Source organism: Leishmania infantum, chromosome 33, assembly GCF_000002875.2.
Source record: "Leishmania infantum JPCM5 genome chromosome 33".
Taxonomy (NCBI): Eukaryota; Euglenozoa; class Kinetoplastea; order Trypanosomatida; family Trypanosomatidae; genus Leishmania; species Leishmania infantum.
Genome location: NC_009417.2, coordinates 416,379 through 439,580, shown reverse-complemented (window position 1 = coordinate 439,580; position 23,202 = coordinate 416,379). Strand labels below are relative to the sequence as shown.

At 55.9% G+C, this 23,202-nt stretch overlaps 4 protein-coding genes across 4 annotated transcripts; all 4 read right to left on the bottom strand.

Annotated features, from left to right (window-relative positions):
- Positions 1-623: 623 nt before the first annotated feature.
- On the bottom strand, positions 624-1,067 carry LINJ_33_1220 (conserved hypothetical protein; the record flags this gene model as incomplete). The annotated part of the gene is made up of 1 exon (XM_001468163.1): positions 624-1,067. The coding sequence occupies one exon, from the start codon at positions 1,065-1,067 to the stop codon at positions 624-626; it is 444 nt and encodes a 147-aa protein (XP_001468200.1).
- Positions 1,068-9,588: 8,521 nt separating this feature from the next.
- Positions 9,589-12,102, bottom strand: PUF6 (putative pumilio protein 6; the record flags this gene model as incomplete). The annotated part of the gene is made up of 1 exon (XM_001468162.1): positions 9,589-12,102. The coding sequence occupies one exon, from the start codon at positions 12,100-12,102 to the stop codon at positions 9,589-9,591; it is 2,514 nt and encodes an 837-aa protein (XP_001468199.1).
- Positions 12,103-13,968: 1,866 nt separating this feature from the next.
- LINJ_33_1200 (conserved hypothetical protein) lies at positions 13,969-15,267 on the bottom strand (the record flags this gene model as incomplete). Its single annotated transcript, XM_001468161.1, has 1 exon — positions 13,969-15,267. The coding sequence occupies one exon, from the start codon at positions 15,265-15,267 to the stop codon at positions 13,969-13,971; it is 1,299 nt and encodes a 432-aa protein (XP_001468198.1).
- Positions 15,268-19,960: 4,693 nt separating this feature from the next.
- LINJ_33_1190 (conserved hypothetical protein) lies at positions 19,961-22,006 on the bottom strand (the record flags this gene model as incomplete). Its single annotated transcript, XM_001468160.1, has 1 exon — positions 19,961-22,006. One exon carries the CDS (start codon positions 22,004-22,006, stop codon positions 19,961-19,963), a length of 2,046 nt encoding a protein of 681 aa, XP_001468197.1.
- Between the last annotated feature and the right edge of the window lie 1,196 nt (positions 22,007-23,202).

The window sequence follows — 23,202 nt, the reverse complement described above, 5'->3', positions numbered from 1 at the left end:
GAAAACAGCGAATGTATACATATATATATATAATAGCGACTGGGCACACACGAGCTGGAAGGGGTCGTTTTCTACCAGAACATAAGAAAGGCCATGGGAAGGGCGGCTGTGCGGTGCCGCTTCTGCACGGATGCACTTTATTTTTTCTCCGTTCTTGGGCATCGGCCTCTCCCAGTCCGGCGGTGCCGTGTGCTTCCTAAGAAAAAAAAACAAAGAGATGAGCGCCATTTCCATCTCTCCAGATCTGCTCGAGATCGCATCACGTGCATCTTCTCGACTTTGGCCTACCCCGGATTGCACGCCACGTCCCATGAATACGCGAGGCACTGAGTGGGCTGCACAAAGAGGATAAGGACGGAATCCCCCCTTCTTTTAAGTCCAAGACACACATACACTGGCCGGGCAGAGCAGCTGTGACCCCAGCCCAACATTCCGTATGGCCTGGAAACAGCAACGACACGCGCCCGCGGATGAGATGCCTTTCACGCTTTCTGAAAATACGCGAGAGCAAAAGGTGAGGCAAGTGTTTCGCGCGGCTTCGTCGTGCCCAAACCGGGCGCAGACACGTGAACAGGGACACAGATTTACATGCTCAGAGGCATGCCTGCCCTCCGCGCAGCATGTCAAATCTCGATAAACATAACCTCCATCCCGAGAAGAATGCAGCTAAGAATGCCGTAGCGCATGATAGTCAGTAGTTGCTGGTCCTGCACGTAGTCCTTCGCCGTAATCTCCAGCGAGTAGTTCACATGCTTGGAGCATATCACAATGACGTTGTAAGCGAGCACGATCGTCATGGCAGTGCCGATGGGACTATAGAGAATGGTGGAGAGAGACGTGCAGGCGCCGATCTGAGTGCAGTGGGTTATGAAGTTTGGGATAACCGTGGATCCGAGGTATTGACGCTTGGAGACGGTGAGGGCACCACTCTGTGCGCGGCTGGTGGCCGCTGATGCCGTCGATAGACGAGTAGAGACACGCAGATTCGCCGCAGCGCCGCCGAGAAGAGCAGCACGGTGACATCCCAGGCGATTCTGAGACAGCAAAAGCGAGCGACCAGCCAACATCGGTGATGCGCTGGACACGTACGGCATAGAGGAGGGGAGTGGAGGTGTGCGTGTGTGTGAGAGTGAGGCAGGGATGCCGGAAGCAAATGGCGTACACAGCCTTTGAAAAAAAAAACGCGGTCAAGATGCAGAGTTTGCAGTGAAAAGAGCCAGAGGTTTCTCCGATTCGGGAACGAAAGAAAAACGTATACGAACGCGTTTGCGTATGCGAGTCAGCGCTGGGCGTGGACGCGGAAACCGCAGCGCGACGAGTAGGCGAAGGAAGAGGAAAAGGCGGAGGAGGAGAGCGAAAAGATGCTTTCGATTGGTGAGAGCGGAGCATGCCGTGCTCATCCATTCAACAAGGAAGTGCGTGGAGTGGGGAGGGAGGGGGCTTTTCCCACCCATATGCACGGCATCTTTTGGAGCTTGGCGGTCGCTGCGTTGTGTGCGGAGGAGCAGGCGCTCATGAGCCCGCTCGCTTCTGCTCCGTCGCACGTCTCACGTTGGAACGCCGTGCGCGTATCTGACACCATGAAGGAAGCAACGAGCAACTAAGTACGTGGGCACACATCAATTCATTGAGAAAGCGGCTTTTGCCGCCGCGGCGACATTGGCCTCTCTTGAATAACACCAACAACAAAAAAACAGACTGGCTTCCGTTTCACATTGTCTTGAGGATCGAACAGCTCCAGGGAAGGGTGATGTGTGTGTGTGTGTGCGGGAGGAGGGTGGGGGACGCATACACACACACACGCGAAAACAAAAGAATCATATACTGATCATCTTTTTATTCTGTTGTTGTTCGTCGAATTTATTCCGGAAATCGCACAAGAGGTGTAGACGGAGACTGGCGGTGTGTGTGTTGAGAGGGGGGGGGGGCAGGAGGACAAGTGAAGTGAGTGGGTGGGCATATTGGAGAAACAGAAGGGAAAAAAGAATAATAACAGCAAGCACAGAGGGACGCAAAACCCCAAAAAACCTTCAAGTGAAACCAACCAGCCAACCAAGCAACAACAATAGGAGAAGAGACCAATAAAGAAGGAAAAGGAGCACATGAAAAACACACACACACACACACGCAGATAGATAGATGGGGAGAGAGTGAGAGCGCTGAAGAGGAGATGGAGATGCAAAGAAGAAACAAAGAAACCCACAAACACAAGAGAAGAAAGAGAGCTGGCGAAGCCCCCCTCCCTCCCCCAAACAGGGGAAAAAGGGAGTAGAAAAACATCCACCAACGACGTACAAGTGTAGGCATACAAGCGTATGTGTGTGTGTGTGTGTGAGCGCGGTTATATCCATGCTCCGCTTCATTAGAAGCAGCCAAAGTGCTGCGTGCTCGAGGGAACGGGAAACAACGAATCAAACGAAGGAACAACGCACGCGCCTGAGAAGTACCTGCTGCCGCAGAAGAGAGAAACAGCAACAGAAAATAAAAAATGGGAGAGCAAGAGTATGCCAAGAACAAGACAAATCGAACAGGCCACACCGAAAAAGAAGCGCTGAGACTTGCCCACATGCATCTGGGGTGGGTGGGGAACAAAACAAAAAAAAAACGGAGGCTTTGCGCGGCCTGCGCTGAATTGCTCACAAACACGGAGAAGCAGGTTTACGTTTGACATCCGCTTGGGGATTAGGAGCTCATATAATGGCATCTGATTAAGCAAGAGGAAGAAAGCGAGCATGCGCCGGCGCACAGGTCATCGGCTCGCGGTGGCGACTGCAATCGCGTGTGTGGGGTGGGTAAGTGCGGGGAGGCAAAGGAGGAACTGAAGCCCGAAGGGTCGAGTGCAAGCGATCAGCCAAAGCGTGCGTGTCACGGTTCAACAAAAGTAGCATACACACAGCGATGCATGCACACCCATCCACGTGTCTGTTACGCCAATGCCACGGCGACACCTGTGCTCGTCGACTTTCTTCTGGCCTCTTCTCCACCAGCGACGTGCTTGGGCGGCCCGTATTCGCGCTCACCCCGCCACCACTCTCTTTCTCTCTGTTGTCCTTTGGCCCTTTCTGCTGCGCTTCGGCCATCGTTTTCATTTTCCTCTTTGTTTTCCATGGCGATGGACATTCCTGTGCTGACGTCGTCCTTCTTTTCCGTCCTCGGATTGTGGTCTTGGCGTACGCGCCAAACTTTTCGTAGGGCGCGCGGCGCGGATCTTTCCCTTCTGCCCCATCTCAGCCTCCTTTCTTCTTCTCTTTTTCGTTTCTTTACCGCTGCGCCCCCGATGACGAGGCGAGAGGGAGGGGGGGGCACCTCGAGGCGTGATATTTCAAAGGTTCAAGCACACCCGCCTTGTGTGGGAGGAAGCCGGTCCGCATCGCCGACCCTGAAAAATGCCGAACCACCTCTGGTGGTGACAGGGACAAGTGCCTACGACGTGGGGAGGTTGGGGCGATGTGCCACTGCTGATGCCGGCGATGAGAGCCTGGATGGCGTTGCGTCAGAGCAACCCGCGACAGTGCACACGCTTGCGCCATCCACATGATGGGCAGAGTGTCAGCGCGACCCGAACGTACCTAACCAGTCTCTCAGTGTCTATTGGTGTGGGGCGCCTGAACCACCCCGAGGAGTGCGCCTGTGAGGCGACCTGCGAGGCGGGTGATGGTGGGTAGGGTTTGATGCCGAACCCTGCTTGTATAACCGAGCATGCACTGCTGCAGCGCGCGCGTTTGCGGCTGCTTCGCGCCACACGATGGAGCCTCGTGACGGGTCAGGGGTTAGAGTGGCGTTTGACTCCTGTTGTACGGCAGGGAAGTGGGCACCGTGAAAACACGCGAAGAAAAGGTATGCTTCGTTTCTACCTTTGACACCTCACTCCATCATGCAGGCGAGCCTGAGTGCAGCGATGTCTCTTGCACTCTTCTAGCCACGTCAGGCGTCTTGTCTGTTCCTTGCCGTAATCTCGTGACATTGCTATGTACCTGCTTCGCCTCTCTCGGACGCCCTGCTCTCCGTTAGGATGCCCGCTGCACCGTCAAGGTTGACCGGCCAAAAGAGAGAGGGGTGCAGACCGGAAAGAGACTCAGCACAACGATCGCGGGGCTCGGCTGCACCGGCGAGAGCCTCTCCGTCGCCACTCGCATCGCGCTCCTTTTATTTTTTCGTCCTCTCGTGCTTGGCATGGAATGCGGTTCTTTCGGGCCTCTGATGCACGCCACTCGCTCTGCGTGTGTGTGTGCCCGTCTGCGTTTGGCTATCAAACAGCCTTTCCCCTTCTTGCGGGATTCGTACGCGTACACTCAAAAGCGCACGGCGCCGCTTTCCACGGAAAGTAGGCGGGGAGGGGAAACCAGCGTAGCAACAAGAGAGAGGGAGAGAGCGAGAGCGAGACAGGTCTGCTGGCGGGACGAAAAAAAAAAGAAAAGGGAGGAGGAGGAGGGCGGCGCATCATCAAAAAGCAAACAGAAAAGGAAACAGCTACAACAAAACACACAACAAAACACAAAGAAAACGCCGCACCGTGCAGACGCACACACACACACCGCACAGGTAATTTCAACGACAAGAGAGAGAGGGAAAAGCGAGAGGGGCAACATGAAGAGCGCTCGAGGAAGGAGAAACGGGTGAAGGTGTAATGACACAACTGCGACAGAGAAAAGACGGTTGAAGGATTTTTGGTCTTTGTGGGCTACTAAACAACGCACGCGGAGTCGCACCACCAGCGTTGTAAAGAAGAAAAGAAAAATGCGCAGGCAAAAAAACAAACACACACATGTAAAAACCAAGAGATCACGCTCGTGTTAATTTTGGTTTTGTTCTTTCTTTTTCTCTACTCTCTTCTACCTCTTTTTCTTTTTGCTGCGTTGCGTATATATGATAGTCGACCATCGCGAGAGGGGGGGGCTTTGTGTGTGAGTTGTTGTCTGTTCGTACAGTAGACATCGCGATAAGGGAGAAGTAAACACTTGTGTATTTGTGGCGCTTATCTGTGCTTGTGTGTGGGCCGAGGGAGGCGAGGAAAGACGGCCGTGGTGGCGATGATGGTGGTAGCAGTGCGGAGGTGAAAAAAAGGGTGGATGACGAGGAGAGCGAGGGAGAGGACGAATCGACGCACCTTTGCAAGCAGCAGAGTCACGCCAGCGTCTCTCTTCCCCTCCACTTCCTTCCATTGCACACAACACGGCGTGCGTATACGTTCCTTTGCACCTTGTCCCTCGCTTCACCACCACCTCTCTACCCTCGTCTCTCTGTCCCCACATCCCCAACTTCCACGCGCACCAAACACATTGGGGCAACAACGGTACACATTTACATGTACACTCCCCTGCCGGCCGTGCTGCTGGACAACAGAGGTGGTGATACAAGGGCAATAGCACCCACTGCAATAATCGTCCTTACCACCAGGAGAGTCTTCGTCATGTTCCTCCCGACACGGGCACGCACAATGAACCAGAAACAGACAGAAGAAAAGAAATACTTTCCTTGCTCCATCAGTCGCTATCTGTTAGTTCAACCTTTTTTGTTTCTCAGCTCTGACGGTGCGCGCGCGTATGAGCCCGAGCGTGCGTGCGAGGCTGAGAGACGTGCCTGCGTTTCTCAGCGTCCGGTGGTGTTTACCGAGCCCCTGATGAAAACAAAACAAAAAAAGAGCTGCCTGCGTCAAGCGCATATCGAGCCGTCCTTTCTTTCTCTTTCTGCCTCACATAGATTGCGCAAGAGACACTTCTTTCCTGCTGACCATCAATGACCATGTTTGCCGCTGCTCTTCTCTATTCATCGTAGCCAAGTGAGAGCGTGAGAGAAGGTGCGCGCGTGCAAGTCTCTGTGTATGCGTGTCTGCGAATGAGAATAGCACCAGCGGCGTTGATCGAAACGTACGCCGTGCATGCATCGGGAAGCACTCACATGCGCACACGCACGTTCCTTTTTTTCTTTGAAAAAAGGAGAGAGAGAGAGACAGTGAGGAAAAAGAAGAAAGAGAAAAACAAACACCAAAACGACGAGGAGGAATACACATTATAACACACGAAACACATACACAAAACACTTACACACCGGCATATCCTCACCGACGCACCAAACACGATGGCAAGCGACAGCACCAAAGGAAAAACAAAAAATCACCACATCATCAAAAAACTTCCATGCAACAAAAAAAATGACTTGCGCGCCTTTCGGTCGCCTTCTTTTTTCATCCGCATCGGCTTTGCAGCCCTGCTTTCTCTTGCTCGTTCTCGCGGCCTCCTCCGCCGAAGACGGTGGGGCGTATTCGACAGCGGCAAAGCGAATCGAAACACAACACCAAACGACCACACCGACGCGGTGCCGGGGAAAACGAAGATGGCAACAACACGAGATAAAAAAAAACGTGAGCGAGGAGGATCGAACAGCGGGGGCGAGATCAACAAATAACTCCGCGAAAAAAAAAAGAGGAGAGAGGGGGAGAGAGGAAGTGGAAAGGAGCATAAGAAGAACGAAGAAACAAAAAATCAGGCAAACACACACACACACACACACACACACACACACACACACGCACGCGAGAGAGAAAGAGTGAAAGAGCGAACGAGCGAAGCAGCGATGATCACACAAACACACACGTACACGAAGACGCGACCCGCGACATCGCCACATCCAACAACCACAGCAGCAGCAGCAGCAGCAGCAGCATACACACACACACACACACACACACAAGCGTACACAAAGAAAAAGGAAAAGAGAAAAAGACGAAACTTGGAAACAAGAACACACGCACACATTGCCAGCAAGGGGGAAAGGAGAGTGCCAAGTGTAGAGGGTAGTTGTGAAGAGAACGTGAAAAAAAAAGGGCAGTGATCGCGAAAAGGTAAATGGTAATGGTAGTGGGCGCAGATAACAAAGCAAAACACAGACGAAGGTGGGGATGAGATAGCATAGCTGTTTTACATGGGCTGACAAATACAGGCAGAGAGCGAGAGCGAGAGAGAGAGAGTAAATGTTCTACGGTCGCATTGCTTCTTTCATTTTTCTAATTTTCTCTTGTTAAATACTTCAAATGAGGTTTCCCGCCTGTCTCCTCTCTTCCTTTTGTTTTCGTTCGGTCTCCGTTGCCAAGTATCACGGCGGCAAGGAGGGTTGTCCTCGTTGTCAGGCGAGGGTGATGGGGGAGAGGAAGAGAAGTGGAAGCAGCGAAAAGATTGCGTGCTTGTGTGTATGGGGAGAGCTCAAGGAAAAGGAAAACATGTGGTGAGGTAGTTTGTTGAAGCTTGGTTTACAGTGATGCTTAGGTAGGAGGGAAGGCGAGTGTGAAGGCAAAGTCAGAAGGCGAGAAGATACAAAAAAAAAACTAAACGAGAGTCGCTTGCCAGACTTACACGCCCCCTCCTAACGCATGTTTATCCCTTCCGCTGGCGCGAGCACTTATGCTGGCCTTTTTCTTCTGTACTCCATCAGCGGCCTCATCCCTGAGGCCTAACGCCATGACGGCCTTCTATCTGGCCCCTTCTTTTTTTTTTTGCTTTGCTCTTGCACAGCACGTGCTGTTCGCTTCGGTCGCGCGTGTGCGTTTTGGGGGGCGATCAAAGCAAGCCGAATCGCACTGGACAAAGACCGCGGCTGCTGCGCGGGAGATGACCTGAAACGGCGACGGCGAGTGAAAGTTCCACGGGGAAGGGAGGCGGGAAAAGAGACACGAAGAAAACGCGGGAAATGTAGGAGCCGTTTATTGCTTCGTCGGCAAAGACCAAAACAACAACAAAGGAAAGCACACGAACATGCACACAACGAAAGCCACACACACACACACACACACACACACAAAGAAAAGGGAAGAAGACTCGTGAACAGCTGGAAAGAGACCCGCAAAACGAAAAGAACCAGCCAAAACAACAAGAAAGAAGGCGCACACCTCAAACAAAGAGAGCCGAATCTAATACTGACCCTTCGTCGGAAGAGAACACTGACGTAGACACACGTGCACATGCACACCGAACCGCACGATCACGAGCGACGATCAACGAGAGAGAGAGAGGCAACAACGGCTCGTGACGCCTTGGCCGACTTCGCCGCCCGTTTCGTCTTCCTGTGACACTGCTCGTGACGCATATGTGCGCGAGGATGTGGGGATGGAGTCTGTGGTTCGCAAGAGGAGTTCCAGATACACTTGGTCGCACTTGCCCGTCCGTTTCCTTTACCCTTTCACTTTCCCTCCGCATCTCAGTCCTGTATCGGGAGGTGCGTGAAGGGGTTTGGCGGTTAACGGAAAGGAGATTGTTTCTTTTTTTTCCTTTGCGGGGGAGATGAAGGGAGGGGAAGGGATGGAGGGGTGATGTCCCCTGAGCACACAAGACGTACTCCACCTTCTCCCCCAAAAGAGATGGAGAAACATGCAGAGCCTTCTTCTTCCTTGCGTTTGTGGTTGCGTGTCTCTGTGTGGGTTCGGGTGCGTGCAAATGTCTTTTCGTTTTCTTGTATATATTTGTTCTACCGTTTCGTGATACAGCTGGTAGATGGAGATAGCCCAGAGTTCGAAACAGAGACGAAAAAAAAGCGAAAAAAAAACGACGAAACGAAAAACGGGAGAGAAAGACGACGGAGGTAAATTTAGGGAGAGAGCGCGTACGGCGAAGAAGTGATCAATCAGAAAACACACACACACACGCACACCCGACGGATCTCTCTCCAAGTCACATCACTTTATCGTTTTCGTAAAGTCGGTGGCTCTTTCCTTTCACTTCTCGTTCTTTACCAGTGGCGCTGCGACAGCGCAGAGAAGGAAAGGGGTTGGGGGGGTGGAGAGGAGGACGCGTCTGTCAAGGGTGTGCGTGCTGGCGAAGGTGCATCTGCGTGTGTACGTCGACTCGCTCACCGGCGCGCACACGGTCACACAACCTGAAGAGAAAACCAAGCCGAACACAGACACCAAACAAAAAGACCCAATATGATATATTATGAGAGAGAGAAAGGTGGAAAGGTGCTAGAGCGCACCACCTGTCGAAGAGAGAAGAAAGGCAAGAAGAACTAATCGCAGAGCAAGAGCAAATCACTCAGACGCTTATGCCTAAAGAACTGAAGGCAACGTAATACACACCGGAACATACATCGGAGAAGGGGTCAGGAGGGGAAAGAAGAGAAAGGGGCGAGGCGCGGAATCGGGAGAGGCGTAAACACGCCATCCATTCTCCCCCTCCGTTCACAAGAAGAGGGCGAGAGACGCGTGGGGGGGGGGGAAGGCGCCCGAAGAAGCGAACGCGGAGAGGCTCGGTGGAACAAATAGTCGAGGAAAGATGAAGAAGATGCACACACCAGAGTCTCCATGGAGTCCGAGTGCAGCGGCAAGGGCAGGGGAGAGGGGGGAGGGAAGCTACCCAAATCAAAACGGCACCATCATCCACCAACACGCACGCAGCATCAAAAGCGAGGTGCTGTGCGCGTGTGTGTGTGAAGCGAAGCGCATCATGGGCAGCCGAACAGCGAGGCGGAGGGGAGGGGAGGGGAGGGGTGAGAGGCTCAGAAAAAGCGAAAACCAAAAAGCACACACACACACACACGAGAATAGAGAACGACATGTCGCGGCTAGCCTTGTCTGCCCTCACGGGTCCTAACTTTGTTGCTTTAGCGGCGGTGGTGGTTGGCGCGGCCCTCGTTGTGGTTGGAGCGGCCCTCATTATGGTTGGCGCGACCCTCGTTGTGATTGTGGCTACTCATACTGGTGCTACCTGCCTCTCCCGCCTCGTCGCCCGGGGCGAGCACTAGCTTGCGGCGAGAAAGCCGCTGCACAATGGGGCGGCCGTAGGTGTAGGTGCGAATCGGCAGTATATACTTCTCGATGTTGTCGACGAGCTTCACGAACTGGTCCACCTCGGACGCGTCCAGGACGCGCTGCACCACGTAGTTGGCGTACTGGTCGCTCATCATGAGGCAGAGCATGCTGGGCTGACCGAGGCCCACCGAGACGACTTCCTCAATGATGCCCATCGCCGCATCCTTCGCCTCGCGGTTCTTCTCCTTCACCTCTTTTACCGTGCCATCGGCGTTGCTCCTCGTCGGCGGCCAAGTACCCTCCTCCGCGTTCACTATCGCCGCAGTCTTTGTCGCGGACCGCTTAAAGGCGACGATCTCCACGTGATCTGCCTTGCTGGGGAAGTCGGCGCACATCATCTCCACAATCTCCATGCGGTTCGCAGGGCTCGAGCGGGCGTAGAGCTTCTCCATCACGTTCGAGGCAAACTTCTGCTTGCTCAGGTAGAAGAACTTGGGCTTCAGCGCCGCGTAGACGGACTCGATCTTGCTCTCATCTTTTACGTTCTGCAAAACGTGCTGAATCACGTAGTTGCCGTACTGATCCTTCGCCAGCACATCGACCGCCTTGAGGAGCTCGTTGAAGATGGTATCCTCCTGCTCAGGGCAGTGCTGCATGATGCACTGAATCACACGACACCCGTACGCGTGCGTGGCCAGCTCCATCACTCGACCCGAGAAGGCCGAAATAATAAAGCCACACCGTTGTGGAATGACCTCGACGCACTTCTGGATGACGTGGTTGCCGTTTTGGTCCTGGATGCACTTTGCCACGTTGTCCTTGAGCTCGGCGAGAATGATGTCCAGGCCAGCTGAAGGCATCACCTCTATGCACTTCTGAATCACACGGCACCCGTACGTCTGCATGGTGAGCTCCACTACATGGCCGCACATCCGCTCCGCCGCAAAGGTGAGCTGCGGCGTGTTGCCCTTGTCCAAGAGCTTCTGCAGAACGTAGTTGCCGAAGATGTCCGTCACCAGCTCTAGCGGAGATTCAAAGATCTCGTGGAAGAGGACGTCCAGCGACTCGGGGCTGGCCGTGTCGACGGCACTCTGGATGAAACGGCTGCCCTCCTGGTCTTTGGCAAACTCCACAGCGTAGCCCTTGAGGTCGTCCAGGCGCCACTGTGACGTCTTCTGCTCCGCCACGTCGTGGCGAAACATGCGCAGCTTCTCCGAGCCGACAAAGCGGTGGCTGTTCGGGCCACTGCCACTCTCCATGCTGCCCATACCACCAGCGCCGCGTCCACCACGGTAGTTGTTCCGGCCAACACGCCCACCGCCAACGCCACCTCCAGCGCTGTTGTTGTTGTAGCGACGATTCCCGCCACGGCCTGTGCCGCGACTCTGGAAGCCGCAGTCCGTCCCAGGCTGGCTGTACAACATGGTTGGGTCTACCTCACCCATGCCTTCCATCAGCTGGTATGGATTGCCGTGGCCAGCGCCAAGACCGTTGCTGCTGCTGCCCTGCGTGGCGTCGTAGTAGTTGGAACCGGGGTCCACTCCAGTGTTGTAGAGGCCAAAGGCGTTCATGGGCTCCTGCGTGTAGTACTGCTGTGAGGCGATACTCTTGGCGGCGGGCGCGGTGCCGCGGCCGTACGTGACTCCGCCGGCCATCTCCCCCTCATAGCTGCCGCGGTTGCCGGATGAAGGCATGGGCAAGTGACCGTGCGCGTAGGCGCGGAGGGTGCTGGGGGTTGCCATTGCCAGCGGTGTTGGGGCATACGCCGCAAAGAACTGCGTGCTAGGGCTCATCATGTTGCTCTCGGTGATGAGGCTGTGCCCGTACGGGTTGATGGCCTGCGCCTCCTGCGTTTCGCAAAGATCCTTGGCGTCGAGGGCGAGGCTCTTGCCACCCATCTTGCGCCCCAAGCCGCTAGCAGTACCTGCGCGAACAGCAGTAGAGGAGGGCATCGCACTCACATCCTCCCACGGCGTCTCCATGGTGGTGAATGTTTCCTGCACCTCCAGAGAGGGTAGCGGTTGCGGCACGCGGGGGTCTCGAGGCTGCTTGCTGTGGTACCAGTAGTAGTACTCCTGCGAACGCCGCATCTCATCGGTGGGGTCACGGTTGCTGTTGATAAAAAGCTCGAAGTCCATAGGAGTAAAGCGCGAGGTTACAGGAGGGTAAAAGGATGTGGGCTGTGGAGACTGCTGACGTGCGGCCGCGACGCTGTTGTACCCGCCTGCGGCGGCTGCGCTTCCCACGTCGTAGCCGCCAGCCCCGCCGCGGCCACTAGGGTTGATGCTGCCGATACCGCCGCCACGCGTAAAGCGCTGCGTGCCTGAGACGCTGTGGTGATCGTTCCAGCTCTGTTCCGAGTACATTTCGATCGTCTTGCAATGTGGATGTTTGGCAAGCTACAGCGTTGCTAGGAGGGTGCGGAGGACTATGACTGGTGCCAGGTACCCCAACGATGCGCTGAAGTCCAAAACAAGCGCTACAGAATACGCCAGCAAGAGCCCCCCCAAAAAGGACGCAAAAGGGAGGAGGAAGGAGGGTACACAGTGACCGTATCGGTGCGTATGTATCGTTGTGGGCGACTGGGTCGTAAGTATGCAAGAGAGTGCAAGGCTGCTTGTCTTTTTTGCGTCTTGTCGATGCTATCGAGATTGGCTCGCTAAACCGCCCACGCACTCACTACTCACAGCTGTATTATTCGGTCTTCTATTCTCCGAGAAAACAACAACAAAGGGAGCACGCACGTAAATGTAGAGGGCGTCGAGTGTGTGTGTGTGTGTGCGTGCGGGAGAGAGGCGCTGAAGAGACAATGAGAGTGCAACGTAAACAAGCCAAGCCAGCAAGAGAGGAAAACAGAGAGAGAACGAAAAACAGGAAAAATAAATACGAGGGAGGCCTGTTCTGGAATGTGGTATATATATATACCTATGTGAGGGTGCGCGTGTGTGTGTAGATAGGGGGGGGTACCTTTTTCTTTTTGATTATGCCCTTTTTTTGTTGCTGGCTTGTGTGTGTGTGTGGTGTTCTTTGTAGAGTTTGTAGCTAATGGGCGTTTTTCGATGACGAGCAAATAATGCGTGTGCGTGTGCGTCGGGGGGGGGGAGGCTCAGAGAGGGATGAGGAAGGTGTAGAGTCGGGAGAGAGAAAGGGGGACGATGACCTACCGAGGCAGCATCACAGCGCAGAGGAGTTTGTGTGCGGGGGAGGGGGCATCTCTCAAGCATTTTGGAGAGATGAGTGCCACGATTAGGGGAGTCTTCGCGACGACGCTATCAGAGGGTGTGTACGTGTGTGTGGCGGTTGCAACCAAGCCTTAACCCTCACGTAGACTAAATTGGTTAGTTGTGTGCTCTCGACATCGACGTCGTGGGCGGTAGCGCCTACGTCCGCGCGCACACACAAAAAAGAGGAGCGCATGCTGTCGATGACGGAGCGGAGGCGTTTGTGCGTACGAGACGTAAAGGAAGAAGGTGAAACGACATGCCGACAGCGACCAGTACGTGCACACCAGACGTAAGTGAAGGAAATTCAACAGATGTCGGGTGAACGTTCCCAGCCTAAAAAAAAGAAAGCGAAAAAAAAACTCACTTCGCCCCGTTTCGTACGAGCCTGGCCTACGTGCGTGCGTGTGCTTTTGTGTGGAGAAGCAGGTCAAACGACGACTGCGACACACGCACACAGACACAAACACACACACCGATAAGGCCTAACTTCCATCGGCGTACCAGTCCTTCACAACGCTACTCTCCTGAGAGGTGGCGGTAAAGAGGGGGCAAGAGGCACGCGAGAGAGCGACAGATAGGAGGAGAAGAGAAAAAAAAAACGAAATAAACTACTCGCAAAGAAACACGCTGACGCTCTCTCTTTTTCGCGCCCCTTGCATCGTTTGTGTGCGCCGACGGGGGCATCTCAAAAGGCAGGCCGAGCTACGAGTGCGCACAATGATGCACACTCACAGTTAACTACCCGTGTTCTCCCTAAAGAAAGTCAAAAAAAAAAGAGCGCGTAAACTGATGCGGGTGGTGGTGGGAGTAGACGACGCCACGCCGCCGCTGTCGGCGAAGTCGTGGACGCCGCTGATAAGCCAGGCTAGAGCGAGCTATCGTGGACACTTCCTGAGCAGAGACGAGTAGATCAGGACAACTGCGGGTATCCTTACCTGTCTTCCGATGTCTACCTCGCTCACCTCCTCGTTGGACCACTCCGCGCAAGCAGCGAAAATCCGGTTGGTACTAGTGCACAACACAATCGCTGTTGAAATCTTTACGATCTGACACCACCGCTGGCACATCACTCGCCATGCTATCCCAGAAGCGATTTCCTTCCGGAAGACGACGGCGGCGTTCGGATTTGCGAAGGCACACAAGTGCCAAAGCCACGAGCACGATGAGGAACATCACGCCGAAGACCACGGCAAGAATAGTGACAGCAATGTAACCCGAGGACATACCGCCATGACGACCATCAACGGCGCCCTGGATTTCAGAAGAATTTCCAGTGGGCATCTCCGTGTTAAAGCCGGCTATGGAGCCGGATTGCAGCACCAGGTTGCCCACATAGCGCGGCGGCGACATCATGTGCATCATGCACACCTGCACCTTCACAAACACGGGATAGCTCCCGGCCGGCGTGCCATGGGCGACGGTGAGGTTTGCAGTGAGGTCGGTCATGCTGACGGCGGTGGGCGTGAGGCGGACGGCGCTGCGCTGCGCCTCCGTGACGCCGACGAAGAACTGCTGGTAGGCGTGATCGCGGTAGTTGAAGTTGGTGCTGCTGATGGTGAGCGCCGCGCCGCTGACGCAGGCCGCGCTGTTCGTGGCGCATTCGCCTCGGGCACCGGTGACGGTGGGCAGCGGCGGGTTCACGGCGATGGCGCCGAGCGACGTGGAGCCGAGCAGCAGCGTGCCCTTGGTGGTGTCCTTCACGAGAAAGCGGTACATGCCCATGACGCCACTGGCGGCAATGATAGTGCAGGTGAGCTTGCTGGCGGTGACAGTGAGCAGAGCGCAGGTAACGTGGGATGGGTTGCCGGCTGCGGCCTCGGCCTCGATGTTGTAGAAGAGCACGCTGTAGTGGTTGGCGGGGTCGAAGGTGCCGCTGATGCTCCACGCGTCGCCGGTGGAGGGCCAGTCGCTGGACTGCCCGGTCACCTTGTGCGGACCCGACGCCGTCGTGCTGGTCCAGGTCTGCATACTCGGCAGCTCCCAGAGGGCGCCGAGCAGCACGCTGCCGGCCTCCACCTGCTTTTGGTCGCCGAGCACTAGCGTCACGGGGTACAGGCCGGCTTTCGCCGACGACGCCATGGCGACAGTGCAGGAGACGGCGTTGGCCGTGGCGGCGAATTTGTCAGCGCACGTGATCTGCTTCTCCTCAGCGGCGGTGGAGCCGATGCGGAGGGCTTTGACGGAGGCCAGGTCGGTGCCCTCAAACTTCAGCGCAGAGTTGATGCACCACCCATCGCTGTTGACGACGCAGGTTGCGCCGGTGACGACTGGTGCCGCACACACAGCTGGATGGGCGACGACAACCATGAGCAATAGAGCCCACGCGGCGGCAACCACGGCGCCCCGGTATCCGCCAAGTGACGGCAAGGTGCTGCGCAGTTTACCTCGCGGGAGGCAGTTTTGAGGTTCGGTGTGCGGCATGGTGGCGCTGGTGTACCCTGTGCTGCTGAAGAGACGCGTAAGCGACGAGCGCTCGCTCCCTGATGAAAAGACAAGCCGATGGATGTGCGTCTGATTGGCTCAACCCCTCTTTGGCGGTATCGGAAGAACCCCTCGACGGTATTGGGTTAAGAATCGGCAAAGAGACACACAAAGAGAGAGAGAGTGGGTGGGCGGTGGAGAGCTTCGGCTCGCGCAGGAGTAGAGAAGCTTTCCAGCAAAAGGAAACGAGAGAGGTGTGACTGGTGTTGCTCGGGAAGTGAGCGAGACGAGGAAAGGAGTTAGTGTGATGCGGAAAGACACAGAGGAGTAAAACAGGAACAAAGGGTTGTTGCACCGATACAGACACACAACAACACATACAAAAACCAAAAAAAGAATAGCGTATGCGGAGAGCGTGCTACACAAAACAAGAGTAGAGCTAAGGCTAAGTAGATGCGGTGGAGCTGACCAAGGCGCAAGGCGAAAAACAGAACGAAACAGAACGCCACAGCAGCAGTCAGAAGTCGAAGATGGAGACACCCCCCGAAAAAAAAAGAACGTTTTTGGAGAGGCGATGGTGAAGTGTGACTCTCCTGCTTCTCTTCGCTCTGCCGCCGTGCGTTCGCTTGCTTCGATATTCCGAGCGCTCTCTCTTTGCCGCTTTCCGGTTTTCCTTCCTTTCGTTGTGGCCGCTGCTGTCCACAGATCGACGTGCGGCTTTGTGAGAGACGTTGCTTTTTTTTTTGGCTTAAAAGTCCGCACCGGAGAGTGGGGGAGAAGGCGAAAGCGGAAAACGACAACTCCAAAAAAAAAACTCAAGCAAAGAAGAACACGACACGACAAAGGCTGAATTACCGAAGAAACAGACGAACGAGCCAACGAGAAACCCAACAACGGCGCCGATGCAGACACGCACACGAGAGGGAGGGAATCAACCCAACAGACGAAAGGAATAGAAGATAAAAGTTTATATATATATATATTCGGCGTTTCCCTTTAAGCTGCTTAACTTTTTTCCTTTGTTCGCGTAAGCTTGTTTTTTTTCTCGGGTTTCTCTTCGATTGCTTGTCTTGGCTTCTCCCCCGTAGATTCATAGTTCCATTATACACACATACACACACATATACATACATATATATGTGTGTATGTGTGTGTGCGTGTCACGAGGCGCGACACCATTGGCGACATGCGAATCGCGCATCGCCGACGCGCGCAGGAGAAACGACAAAGACAAAAATCCCCGAAGAAGAGGGGGAGGGAGCATGTGCGGAAGTGTTTCACGAACGTGCACATGCATGTTTGTGTGTCGACCGCGCGGAGTGGATACAGCAGCGGATGTGCGAGTGTGTATGTAGAGCGGGGAGGAATAATGGGAAAGACGTGCGGCCACCGAGGACAACGGAAGCGAAGTCGAAAACAGGCGGGTAACCATACAAGAAGAGAAGTGTTACATGGTGCTAAGGGAAGCATATCGCATGAAGGCGAAGCCGTGAAGCACTCTATCAGAGCGTTCGTCGTCGACGCGCAAGGAGACACCATGTGACGCTGCATGTGCGTCTCTCGTCTTGCGTACGTATGTGTCTAGGTTAGAGGAGGGAGCCGCACACGCAGGAAAGGTGTGCAGGGGGATGAGGCTTGAGGCTGAAAAGACAGTCTTTCCGCTACGCATTTGCAGCCCCCCTCCCCACCACTCACGTCTTCCGACTGCCTGCTTTTCCCGTCCATTGCTTTTTTTTTGTCGTTAAGCCATATGGCCAACAGCCGTTGACGGCCCTTCCTACTCATGCGAGGTGCATGGGGAGCAGGAGAAGGCGACCACTGTGCTTGACCGACAAGCCGAATACACTAAAAACGGCCGATTTGCAACTCGCTTATCTGAAGCCCTCCCTTTCGCGCTTGTCTCACCGGCCACCGGCCGCATCTTTTCGTGAGTCCTGCGCTGCTGCATCACCTTCCAGTGTCATGACGGCGTGTGAGTAGTTAACGTGTCTCTTTATCGAGCCCGCAGCCGGCACAGACGTGCAACGCGGTTCAAGAGGAACGCAGAGGCAAACAAGATAGACAACATGTAGTACTTCGACTAGCTGCCCTACTCGCTCGTCATATGACCGACCGATGCCCACGCGGCTGTCATGATCGAAAGCACCGACGTTGTCGCGCCCCTCGACACGCCAGCACCATCGAAAAACACTTCCTAGAACTCCCGCGCGCGCGCCCCTCTCTTCTTCGCCAAAAAGCGAAGCGGCAGCTTATAACAATCATTGAAAGAAACGCGAAAAAAAAAAGAACACCAGGAGGGCGACAACGGCCACAAAAACCAACGCCGCCTTGAAGGCATCGCCGTCACGGACGCTCGTTCGTTGCAGTGGCGCCACCGCTGCGTTAGAAACGCCAACAGCAGAGCGCGTCGCGTCGCCATCGAGTCTTGAAGCTGAGCCGGCTTGCAGCACCAGGTTGCCCACATAGCGCGGCGGCGACATCATGTGCATCATGCACACCTGCACCTTCACAAACACGGGATAGCTCCCGGCCGGCGTGCCATGGGCGACGGTGAGGTTTGCAGTGAGGTCGGTCATGCTGACGGCGGTGGGCGTGAGGCGGACGGCGCTGCGCCGCGCCTCCGTGACGCCGACGAAGAACTGCTGGTAGGCGTGGTCGCGGTAGTTGAAGTTGGTGCTGCTGATGGTGAGCGCCGCGCCGCTGACGCAGGCCGCGCTGTTCGTGGCGCATTCGCCTCGGGCACCGGTGACGGTGGGCAGCGGCGGGTTCACGGCGATGGCGCCGAGCGACGTGGAGCCGAGCAGCAGCGTGCCCTTGGTGGTGTCCTTCACGAGAAAGCGTGTGGTGAACGCCGTGTAAGCTTAGCGTATGACGTTGCTCACGAGAAAAGTAAGGGGCGCCGTCACCCGCACGCGACCACAACACACAGACGCTCCACGAGCTTCAGAAAGAGAACGGAGAAGATGCGATCAGGCTGAAAAGAAAGAGACCTGTCGAGCACGAGCGAGAGGAGAAAAGGGGCATGGACACCAAACCCGACAGCAGTGGAAAAAAAAAACAAAAGATGACGAGAGCCAATGACGAGCCGAGCAGAGAGTAAGAAGAAGAGCTGCAGCGAGAGAGAGACGTGCGTGGTTGAGTGGCGATGGTGATGGTGGTGTGTGTGTGTGTGTGTGTGTGTGTGTGGAGGAAGCGAGCGAAATGACCAGTGGCGATGCAGTCGGGGACCCTACCTCTGTGTGTGTGTGTGCCTTGAATGCCTTCTCTCCGTGCACCTCGATATGCACGCTGTATACAAATATGGAGAAGGAGAGGGGCTAGAATACGCGGTGTCTACACGAGCGGGGGGGGGATAGAAAAACGGGCTGCCTTTTCCTTCTTCAATGGCTCCCAGCAGACGCGAGCCTACCCTTGTCAGAGTCTGTTGATGTTGCTGTTTGTGCCTTCAACAGACGCGCCAGGAAGCAGCACGGCGAGCCCGCCGCGTGTAAGGCAAACGAAAACAAAGGTCGATTCCGGTGACAAAAGACTGCACCGCACTGCCTCGGCACACACGTGCCCCATCTCCTCTTCTTTGTCGCTGCGGAGATTTAGGTGCGGGTGGGCATCGAGGTCGGGGCGGTAAAACTTAGTGGGCTGGCAACGTCCTCCACACAGGAGAGAGAGAACAGAAACAGCATTGCGATCACTTTCGCGCCTGCCACACGAGTTCGAAACGACTGAGCTCGTTCTGTCTAAATTAAGTGTGAAGGAAAAACACTTCGAATTTCTATGTCGCGCTGTACACGCTTGCCTTTCGTTTGTGTGCGTGTGTGTGTGTGTGTGAATGCCCTGCCCACTCATCCCACAGACGGCGCGAAAGATGAGGGGGTGGCGGTGGCGGTGATGGTGGTCGTGCTAAGACAGCGACGGTGCGCACATCCGGTCATAGTTTTGACAAGGAGAGGGGAGAGGGAGGTGAAGAGAGAGAGCCAACAGCGTGATTGCAATGAGACGGTAGCATCTGCTTCATGTGCCTGCGTCTTGCCGAAGAGCGTGCTCCCTTTGTGTGCTGTCGGCATTGGGGCGTGTGTTCCTTCCGGAGCAACAACAGCAACACCACAGGGGGGGGGGCACATACACGCACATGGCCCACCCGAGGTGGTGCCTCTAGACACCGCTGTCGATTACACCCGTTGCCAGAGGCGCCACCTTCTTACGTTTGCTCTGGTTGCCCCTGTTTACTTCTGTGCTTCCGTTATTAGTTGGCGCCGGCGCCGAATCACATGACAGTCCGCGGCAGTTCCAGTTAATACACACGCATAGATACCCCACCATAGGTTGGGGAGGGGAGGGCCGGAGGACCAAGAGAGATGGAGGGGTGGGAGCCGGAAGAGTGTGCAACGTGGATAGAGCGACGGGAGTTGAACGATGAACTTGACCTTCGCACGCAGCGCGTAGAGCCACAGGCCACAATTGCCTTCGCCCCACCCCTCACACGTACATGTCGGCATACTTGGCCTCTTGCATGAAGGCATACACGCGTACGCATATGGGACAGCATACTTCCACATCGCATGGCGGGCCTTTCCGCTGCTGTCTAGTCGCTGTCAGAGTGGAAGGTATCTTGAAGAACTGCCACGTTGCTCACTACAGCTGCCGGCACCGAAGGCGGCGACGTTGAACGGCTTCCACCACCACCACCCGCCCCTCCAGCACCCACACCCAGCATGGCGATCGTGTCGTACCCAGAAGTGTTCGGACCCACGCCTCCTCGAACCAGGAAAACATGCCCCGCAGCGGCGCCGTCTAGGGTGGTAGTCATCGCCGGTGTCTCAGTCAGGGCGCTTGGGTTGTCCCTAAGGATCTCCGCGTCTGGTGTAGGTACGCCCTGGCGTCTGTCCATGGCCTGCATCATTGCCCGCTCCTTCAGCGCGCGCTTGCGGCGGATGCGGGCGGCCTTGCGCGAGCGGTGCACAATGAGCACGCCACCGACAGCGAGCACGCTGCCGTAGAAGAGAATACCGACGGAGACCAGAACAGCGTCCGTCGGCGCTGTGGAGGTGTCGTGACCGGAGCGGGACACCACCGGAAGGACGTCGAGACGGAGCGGCACGTTGCTGGCTATGGCCATACCGCTGACCGAGTGTACGACGTCGGTGTACATAGACACCTCAATGTAGTCGTCCACTGGGCTGATGAGGGCCGTTGGGGCGTGATAGGTGAACCACAGTGATCGACACGCACAGACGGCATCGTGCGCAACATAGGTCAAATTGGATACAGAAGATTCCCGGTGCGAGGTGGTGATGGCGTAGAAGGCGGTGTCGCCCGACACACCATTTGCCAGGTCGATAAAGCACACTGTTGTATTGCCCGAGGCGATGACCGACTCGCGGCAGCCGCGCAGCGTCACGGACGGAGCGTTGGGCAGTATACCCGTCATGAAGGAGTATGGGCTGCCCGCAACATCGGCTGCGTTGCCGGTGGCTGCGGCACTGTCCCTGCTAGCTGCGCCGACTTCTTGCCCATCCGTCGAGGCGAACACGCGAAGCCTGGCCTCGTACATGGAGTCCTCCAACTTCGGCTCCCAAGAGACGACGCCAACGTACGGGCGCAGTGGGGAGCGGGTGACGGAAAGGCTAAAGGTATCAGTGACATCGACCCAGTGCCGGGTAGCGGCGCCCGAGCCGTTGGTGGTGAGTCTGCCCAACGTATCCGCCGCCGCAGCGACGGCCCCGACCGATCTTTCCACGCGCAGGCGAAAGTGCGTGGCGTTAAAAGTAACAGGGCCCTGTGCACCAGATGCCGTGATGAAGCATGTAATGGGCCGCGTCTCCGCTGCACATTGCAGGCCTGTCGTTTCAGACAGCGCGACCTCGCCAGGGTATAAAATCGGAATCTGAACCGCTTGTGCCCCGTCACTGTTCACGTGGGCGTCCTTGCCGCGAAGGCTCACAGTTAGCGTAAAGGTGCCGACAAGCGCGGGCGCCGTCGGCGGCGCCGTGAAGCTAAACACAAGCTCCTTGATTCCAGAGGTGAACACAAAGTTGCCTAGCGCGCTTGCCTCGCTGAACAGCACGTCGGCGCTGTGCACAACCGAGGGCGTGTTGCTCTTGTCGTAGAGGGCGGCGCGGCAGATGGTGGCGCTTCGCAGTGCGAGACCTGTGCTTTGCGCCGTGCAGGTGATAGGGCCGAGGCGCGAGGTCGGCCATGAAAGCACAGAAACTGTGATGCCGCTCCCGCGCACCTCTCCCATGCCGGCGTTGCCGCCGATGACGTCATTCTCCCGCAAGTACACCCGGATCAGCACATCGGCGGCCGTCGAGACGGACAGGGTGAAGACGACGGTTGCGTTGTCGCTGCCACGCACCAACGCGCTCTTCGTGACGACCGCCGTGGCGTTCGAGGTGCGCGTCAGAGCTATAAAATCGGAAGGGTCGAAGTTCGTTGTGGGCTGCTGGTATCCGTCCAGCACCTGGATGACGCAGCGGATGAGGCCATGCGGCTCCGTCTCGGCAGGGAGGCAATATAGCAGCGACTCTCGCGTACGCGCAGCTGCGCTGTGCAGGGCAAAGGAATGGAGCACTACCATGAGGAGCGTGGAGAGCAGCGGAGCTGTCCCCCACGACCGGTAGCGCCTCATGATGAGATCCGCACTTTCGACTGCTTAGCGACAACAACGGACAGTGACCTCTCAGAAGCGTTCACACTGAAGGCATGCCTGCCCCCGCGGAGGGTAGATCGACACGATCCGCCGCACTGGCCGGCAACGGAGGGAAGTGGTAACGACGGGAAAGGACACTTGTCTTCACCCGTGTGCGGAAACACGTGTGACCGCAGGGGTGACGGTCGAACCGCGATCGAGGGACGGAGGGCGGAGGAGATGTCGGAAGAAAAGCAAAGAGAATAAAGCGAGGCAGAGAGTCTGGAACGCTCTGCCGTTGATGATGCGGTCTGTCTGTGAGGGGTCGACAACTTCGTGCCTTTTGGAGGTGGGTGGAAGTGGTGGTCTCGGTGTTTTTTGAGATACGCAACGAAGCCCAGAAGAAAAAAAAGTGCGCGCACCACCCACACAGACCGAAAGGAAGGAAAAGGAAAGATGCGCCTAGTGGGGATACGATCGATGAAGCTGCTCAAGCAGTTGGCTTGCGCGCATGCCTCTCTGCACAAGCTCGTGTGTGTGTGTCGGTGAGGACAGACTCAGCGAATACACAGAAAACGAAGTCACAGAAACACGGGAGCTCGGTGCGTGAGAGTCGCACGCCTACTTGTTTACAGGTGAAAAGGTGTAGCGCATGTGCGCGCTTATGTATCTTATGTTGGGGTTTGGGGGTGAGGTGAGTGGGAGGAGTGATGAGGGATGGTGGTGGTTGAATGGCGTATGCACGTGAACGAAAGAATAGACCGCGACAGACAACGACAAAAATATAGTTTTGAGCATCCAGCGAAGGAGCTTCAGGGTGTGCTGCGACAAGGAAAAGAGGGGGACGCAGCCACGGCAGCGATGAGCTACCAAATATGTGTGTGCGTGTACGCGAATCACATGAGAGACGGCAAAAAAACAAACAAACACAAGGAGATGGGCGGATGGAATCAAGTAGAGAGAGGGGAAAGAGGAGACTGACGAGTGGGTGGTGGAGGAGGGGGAGGGGGGTGAGCCACGGATGGTTTCACAGTCCAGGGCGGATTGCCCGACACCCGGCCTGCCCATTGCACCCGCGACGATGACTCTTTGTGCGGTGACGCATTCCTTTGCGTTGTTTTTGTTGCTATCTTCTCACCATTGCCGCTTCCGGTGTGTCTCCCCTCGGGAAAGCTCGAGGGGACACTGCCTCGCCT